Source organism: Larimichthys crocea, chromosome XXII, assembly GCF_000972845.2.
Source record: "Larimichthys crocea isolate SSNF chromosome XXII, L_crocea_2.0, whole genome shotgun sequence".
NCBI classification, from domain to species: domain Eukaryota; kingdom Metazoa; phylum Chordata; class Actinopteri; family Sciaenidae; genus Larimichthys; species Larimichthys crocea.
In genome coordinates, this window is record NC_040032.1 from 16,569,298 (window position 1) to 16,577,542 (window position 8,245).

An 8,245-nucleotide genomic window follows, 5' to 3' on the forward strand; every position below is an offset into this window, starting at 1 on the left:
TCTATATTGTATGCCAGGAATTGAAATGGAATAAGGCAAAAACTTGGATATGAGAGATTTGGATGTGTTACAGCATAGCATGAATGGAGTGAAGGTTCGACTTTGAGGACAGTTGTAAAGGAGATATAACAGGATACATAGGTTCAGTCTCAGTGCAGGTACCTAGAGGAAGTATAGACATGCGTAAGCAAAAGCAAAAGAGGTGTTTTGTTAGTTTACATGACAGCAGATAGAAAAGCAAAAGGACTCTCAGCTGCTCTACTGAACTGTCCCGGTGATCATGTGTGATAGAAGTACAGCACTGCAGTGCAGAATGGAGAGCTGCCTGTATTGCTGATGGCAGGTAGGAAGCTGCAGTGGAAAAGAGTCCTCTGCAATAAATCTTGAATCTTTTTTGCGACAGTGTCTAAATTTACACAAGGAGGAAAAATAACAACCAATTACTGCACAGTGTTACTTTGTAAAAGGATACTTCAGAGAGGGAAAATATTGATTTGGGTGATAACTGATAACAGTCTAATTTATTTTTCAGTACAAACTGAACTGCAATCAGTCAATTAATCTAACCACAACAATAGTTGTCACTTTAAATGCAGAAGTAAATCCTGAAGGCTGCCAGATAAGGGATTGAGGAGTTTCCTTTGTAGCAGCCCTGTGTGCAGGGACCCCTCCATAATGCGCTCCATTTCTCCTAGACACCCCCTCCCTCCACCCCTTCCCCAATAACACCCCACCCCTCCCACACTTCCACTGCACAGAGTAAATCCAGAGCCTGCAGTGCCTGATCGCGCTAACCCAAAAGATCCATATAAGAGGCAAAGAGGACAAAGGGACCAAACAGCAAAGCAGTGAGGATAACTTCAAAAAGAAACCTGCACTGGACAAGTAAGCAAAGGGTCAAATTCTGTGAGGAGAATTCAGGCAGAGATACAAAAAAAAAAGAAAATCACCTTCAGCTGAGCAGCAGCTGGTCCCGAGCTTGAAAGCAGGAGAGGGAAGAAGGGCCGGACAGCAAAAAAAAAAAGGAGCAGAGATAAGTGACTGGAATGATAAGATGAGAAGGTGAGTTATGGATAAATTCAAAAACTTTTTTCTTCTTTTTTTTTTTAACACACATATTCTGACACACCCTGGCTCACATATACTGCAGTGTAGAGCTCCCGGCTGTGTCTTTGCCTGCCTTCGGACCAGCTGATGCATGAGTTCTCTGTGGAGTCATTAATAAAAAACCCACCTATTGAGCTAGTTCTTCTCCTCTGAGAGCATTGGGGACTGACTGCTCTGACAACCACTGATGACTGAAGACGCAAACTGATGCCAGGGAAAATGACTGCAGGGATTTCTCATCCTTTTGTGATGAATGATATTCTTGAAGAGACTCGAAATATCCTCTTACAGATCAAGTCAAATATTTATCAGTTATAAAAAAAAAGAAAAAAGGAACACATTTCAAACCCCTCAACTCACGGTACAAAAATATACAGCTGGAGCATTTCTCAAAGTGACACTGCTACAGCACCCCCCCCCAAAAAAACATTTAATCCCATGGTTCGGGGGAGGCAGTGACTTTGGTATGTAACGTGAATGTGTATGTCTGCAAGCGATGCAGTGATGTGCGGCAACCACGGAGCAGCTTGTGTTTGTGTGTGTGTACAGCACAAGGGAGGGGGGGGTGGATTCTCACAGAGGGTGGGGCTACATAGAGACAGTGAAACAAGTTAAATTCTGCACAGCCCACTGCAGTTACTAAGGGTGGACGATACCAAACTATGTGGTCTAACCCAGTGCCAGGACCACTAATACTGATATTGACTCCTTTGGTTGTGCATGATTACTGTGCACATGCAAAAAGAAACAGAGATGCAAGTATTGCAGCACTAAGAAGATGTGCCTATTTATGCTTGTATCATTACTTTGTATAGGTGGTGTGGAGTTTGAGGATCCCAAAGCAGTTCCTATGCAGTAATGCTGCTTCTCCTGCAGATAGCAGGTGTATGTTTCCTGTGTTCACTGCAGGCATATAACTACTGCTTTCACAGTGTGCCTCCTGGAATTCAATAAGATGCTGTGTAACAATTTTTGTCTCCTTATATCTTTTCTTTTTCGCAGGCATGCGCTGCTGAAGCTCCCCCCTAATGAGACCCTTCTGCAACTCCTGCTCGTGTTGTTGCTGGGGTCGCATTCCCTAGCCGTGTGCCCTTCCATGTGCTCCTGCAACCGCAGCCACAGGGAGGTAGACTGCTCCTGGAGGGGTCTGAGACAGTTGCCCGATGGCCTGCAGCACAACATACACTCCCTCAACTTGTCCCACAACAGATTTCACAACCTAGACGGCCAGCTCACCTCATACACCCACCTTCGCTCCCTCGAATTGTCTCACAACCGGCTGAGCCACCTTCCCACCGGCTTGCCTCGTTCCCTCTGGCATCTCTACGCCGCCTCCAACCGCCTCCAGTTGCTGGACAAGAACGATACAGTCTATCAGTGGAATCTGCAAGTGCTTGACCTGTCCAACAACAAGCTGGAGCGAGCTATCTTCATTAACAATACATTGATCAATCTCTGCACGCTCAATCTAAGTCACAATAACTTCTGGACTTTGCCTACCAATTTGCCTGCACACCTGGAGGTTATTGACCTGTCCCACAACTTGCTTGTGAATGTGCTGCCGGGCTCTCTGGACCGGCTTGTCAAACTAACTTACTTCTATCTGCATGCTAACCGCTTTTCCACGCTGCCCTATGGAGTGTTTGACAAGACAGCATCACTTAGAGTCATCACTCTAGGTGACAATCCTTGGGCCTGTCACTTTTACGCAGACATCAGCTACTTACTTTCCTGGGCTCAGCAAACCCCTGCCCGCGTCCTGGGCTGCCCCTGCCACACCCAGCCTGTCTGCGGCGGGGTGCGCCCTAGCAGAACCGGAGGGTGGCACTTTGCCTCCTACAACCTGCCCCCTCTGGCAGCGAGTGCCCAGGACCTGAGCTCCATTCCGCCTGACGACAGTGTCACTGGGTGGTGGTACTTGACTGTTTCTGCTCTGCTAAGCACCCAACACACCCCTAAAGAGACTTGGAACACACCGCACCACCCCTTCACAGTCACACCCATCAGTATGTCCACCTTTCCAACCAGAAGCACAGACACACACCCGACTATTAATCACCTCCACACCGATTCTCATCTCATCTCTGGCACAAAGGAAGCCTCATCTACTGATTCCCTCCAAACCCCAGACACATCCTCCCTTTCCGACACAAGCTTCATTACAGAAACACCCATCAGGGCTGACATGACACTGGCCACAGACCGATTCTTTACGACAGAGAGCCCCACCACCCAAACAAAGAAGACAACAACTCTTCGCACCAGGAGTGTGAGAAGGCAGAATCAGGCCGTTCCTAGTGGCATCAGCAAAAGCGGTCCAGCTCTTGCTACCTGCTCCTCACTCCATCTGCTACACAAGCTGGGGCTCCTGTCTCTCATTCTGCAACAAGTCCTCTGAAAGATAAAGACTGACAGCCTGCATTAAGTCCGCATCTGAATTTAGAGCACAAACAAATTCGAGCCTGTGGTACTGTTATGTTTTATATTACCAGCTATTCCAAGCAAAAGGCCGTTTACAACACGACAACTTTATGTACCTGAAATCCTCAATGTCTTAATATCCTACTTTTAGTGATAATTGGTCAAAAACATGTGTTACCTTTTCTAAACACACATCTTAAAAGTCTCCTCTTGAGTGCACTGATTTGAAAAAATAACATTGTAATGAATGGAGCTAAGCACATGGTGGCACTATACATTCAGGTACCAGTTTATTATGTAACTGAATGTAGTCTGGTGCTCCTCTACCACTACAGTCTATCTTTTTTGAGGCTAAATTATGACCTACAAATTATTGTGTATCATTTATTTCTATTTTCTACAGCTCTTGGCTGGATTTGACGTCATATCTTTTTGTTTTATTTGGTTGTTTAGGCGTTCAAAAAAATACAATACTCAGTGTTTTAATGGACTTATTTCCACTTTTAGATGTCCCACATTGCTGCCTGCTTGTTTCATGTAACAAACCATATCACTCACCAGTGGTGGAATATTTTCCATGGACAGGGTGTATGCAAGGAAGTAAGGTCATGTATACATAACAGAGAACAAGGCTCCGTGGAGTGAAGGGGAAACAAATGGACAATTTTGCGTCGCTATCTTTAACAAACTCTGAGTGCAGAGTACTGCTTCTGTATTTTGATCACATCTCAGACTTAAGTGTCCTTCATGATTCAGTGACGCTCGTGAAAATGATCTGCATGGTGATTGAACGTTCCAGAAATCCTAACCTACTGCTTATATTGCCGCAGAGCATCAAAGCACATTCTCAGCTTATTTATATGAAATGTTAAAGATATTCCAATCTTGATTGCATTCAGCGTAAATAACAGGTTTTTACACTTTAGAAGTACCTTTGCCTATGGTACCAAAAGGTTCAAAAATAGAAGCAAATGCATCTCAGCAGGCTGCATTTGGTAAAGAGAGAGAATACAGTGCCAGAAACGCACTTCCTGTAAAGTGAAATAAAATGTGCTGAGTTATTTACATCTTCTGATCATCGTTTGAATTTTGCTTCAGCAGCAACACCACATTTTTCATCTCAGAGGTCAGACAAACACCTTTTTTTTTTTTTTCCTTTTTAAAGTACTCAATAACAACATCTCCCATGAGTCTTTGACAAAAGGTGTCAACCCTCACAGGGTCGAGGTAGTTGTTTAATTAGCAGGCATAGATTTGTGTGTTGTTGTTTTTTTTTAGGTTTATTTATTCAAGGAGGGTTCACTTATTCTAGTCAGACGTTGCTTCAGAGTTAATCACACCTGCAAGGTGCCCATAACAAAACGCTGTCTTATCTGTTGGTCATTGAGCAATTGCTTCGTCATCTACTGCAGCAGAAATGCAATGTGGAATCGAGCTCGGTATAATAAAAGTAGAACCTGGGACACAGAGATACAATGTCTCGAACAATTCTGTGACAATAGAGAAATGTATACTTGGAAATAACATGATTATGTTTATGTTTCTTGGAATACAGGCCTATAAAATTAGTATTGTTAGGTGAGCACCGGCACGCAACGTCAGACTCTTTCTCAGAGGAAAAGGAGAGAAATATATTCAAATATATTCTTTTGTAATTCATTCATGTGGAAGAGGATTAGAATTTTTTTCACTTTAAACTCAAAACTACAAAAAATACATTTTAATTAAAAATACATTTTGCACATGTGGCCCCAATCCTCTGTATATTCCCATGCATGCTGCTCAAAGTAGTCACAGTCTTCTTCTGCCAAGAGAGCGTCCAGGTTGGTTGACTTTCTCTCTCACTCCTTCTCTCCAGATCAATCGATTAGGGTGTTCCTATTGCTTAGCCTATACTTAAAATAGTTCATTCGATCTTCTTCCACCATTTGTAGATTTTAAAGGTCCAGTGTGTCAGATTTAAGGGAGGGGGGGGTCTACTGGCAGAACGTGGCAGAGTAATATTCATATTCGGTAATATTCATAACTACATTTCTATTGGTATTTTAATTACCTGGGAAAAAAAAGTGTTTTAGTGCTTCTCCTACATGCTTGAAAGAGGAAGGTGAGGCGAGGGGTATTCATTAGGCTGCAATCTGCAAATCTCACCGTTACATGCTGCTAAATCCTATACACTGGAACTTTAAACATGTACAAATATACAAAAAATATAATGTCCCTTTTGTGAGTTTGGGATTATTTGGCAAACTAATAATAATGTTCAAAGTGTGTTTATGTACATTTCTGTCAGAAACAGGTTTGCATATGCACTGATGCAAAAAAAACACTCCTCCACATGATCGAATTAATTATGTGGCAAACACTTGATTTCATCTTTTCAGTCAGATATAAGTGCAGGGAACAACTAGCACAACTTCCATGGCAGACAAAAGTGAGTCAATGAACTTATTAAACTATATTCTTTAGGTAGAATGAAAAGGGAAAAAACTTAGTTTGGGACAATGGTTTGTCTGTCACAGCATAAAGTAGAATCATGGACAGTGTACGCTCTCTACTTCGATCTTTATTGATGTCTTGAAAGCAAGTGAGAAAATCACACATACAGGAACATCTGTGACACGGCACAGGGAGGTGCAAGCCTGGTGAAGAGGTGACTCTGTGGCACAGCCTAGAAGAGCAATATGGAGTCACGGTCACCACCCACACTGTGAGTAATAAACATCTGATGTAATGCCAGTTGGGCTGTGGATCTTACCTAAATAGCTAGCTAAAAAAAGAGCTGAATGAAAATCAAAAATATTATCCAACTGAATAAATAGATAGATAGTCACGTAGTTGGTAATAATTAGACGGATTAGTGCACCGATTAAGGTAACAGAATATATCTTCTTCTTCTTGAGGATCGCTGAATGAAAACAAGAAATAAAAGTCAGAAAGAGTGAGCCAAAATAATAGATGATTTTATCTGCACACCGGCCCTCGTGCTGGAAACACCTGCTGAATACATCGTGTGTATTTATAGCTCAGAAGCTAAAACGGAAAGAAACTTGTGGTTGGTGTAGAGTTACAGTATAAGCATGATTAAAGCCTCAAAGAAAGTTAACTTGGGTTTTCATTTTTCCCTTCATGTCTCAGTTCTCCTCCAGCCCCCCCCACCCCACCAAATTAATACATTTCTGCCAATATAGCGCACTACTAAGCAGCCACCCAGATAGTTTCTAGTTCATGGGATCCTGGCATCGCTAGGCCAATTTGCAAATGTGAGAGCAAATAAAATATGAGCTTGCAGATTCTTCTTCTGATTCCCAGGCTAAGTTTATGGGATCATGAAAAGTTTGATTCTGAATTCATTTCGCACCATTTGTGTTTTATTGGATTCTTTTTTATGGTTCATATTTGCCCAGAAACAGATGTTTACCACAAGGAAGGAAAATAGGCGTGGAATGAGTATAAACTTTTGTTTATAAGATTAGAACAAAAAAAACATAACCTTCGAATAACCTCTTTCCTTTGGTTTAGCGGCTATATTGCAACTTCCATACATTCTAATGATTAAGGATATATATATATATATATATATATTATATATATAATATAATATATATATATCATATATTATATATATCTATATATATATATATATATATATCTGCCTCCCTTTAGCTCTATAACTTTAAAACATCTCTTCCAAGTACAGCACTGCAGGTTCCAGTGAGCTGGCCTGCTTGCCAATTATTTTCTCTGTAGACAACACAAAGTAATGTCAGATTTCTCTTCTGGCTTCTCCTAATAACTGACAAGGTGTAGAAGGCTAGCATCATTTACTGCTGCCATGCCTCCCCTCTTCATCTCTCCACCCAGGCTTGTTTTGAGTGAGTTGCCTTCTTTCTTTCAGCCACACTCAATAAGACTCAGTGTACTTCCTCATACCCGGCATCCCCACTGCCCTCTCATGCCCTTGTACGTTTAATTCCCTTATGAGCTTTCTATACCACCATGTTCAGACAGTGGCACGTAGGAAGGCTTTAATGCGATATAGTGTATCACAATCTTAGAGGTTTCACCTTAAATATGTCTTTGTGTGTGTGTGTGTGTGTGTACCTTTTCTGAAAAAGTCAATTTTCTTCTGTTTTTGAAGAACGCTACTTACAAATCTGGCTCGCCGCCCAGCTAACATGTTTGAGTTTAGTTTGGAATTGAACCTATTTTCTGAGACTGTATACAGAAATAACAGAGAGTCCAAAAACAGGACAGCATTTTAGACCCCCCCTCCCCTTTCCAGCAGCCTGTGAATGCCATACAATCTTTCCCTTCAGTAAGACAGTCCAGACGGACACTGTAGGTGGTGAACCTGGGTGTGATTTTAGAGACTCGGAACACGAGGAAGGAAAAGAGAGTCTTGTCACTTTGAAGCACCTCCATGAACGCACACGTAGACAAAGACACATGAACACAAATGACATCAGCTCCTCTCATGATTGCATGTGCTCAAAGTGCCCTCTTGTGGTGGTGGGACAGAAATGAATGTTTATCCCCCAAAAAAACGTCAGAGACGACTCAGAGAGAGGTTTTGTTCTTCACCAGCACACAGCATGCCCCTAACAAAGACTGTTTCAAGGACCTCTCGAAAGAAAATCTCTCTCTTAGACTTTAGAACTCACAACAAGTGAGATTTCTGATTTTTGAGTTGACTTCATTGACCAAATTTGATAATTCA

The 8,245-nt window shown here is 42.1% G+C and overlaps 1 protein-coding gene across 1 annotated transcript; it reads left to right on the forward strand.

Moving 5' to 3' along the window:
• Positions 1-289: 289 nt before the first annotated feature.
• Positions 290-4,987, forward strand: LOC104934672 (oligodendrocyte-myelin glycoprotein). The gene is made up of 2 exons (XM_010750395.3): positions 290-1,062; positions 2,110-4,987. Exons 1-2 carry the CDS (start codon positions 1,055-1,057, stop codon positions 3,503-3,505), a joined length of 1,404 nt encoding a protein of 467 aa, XP_010748697.2. The 5' UTR covers positions 290-1,054; the 3' UTR covers positions 3,506-4,987.
• The last annotated feature ends 3,258 nt before the right edge of the window (positions 4,988-8,245 follow it).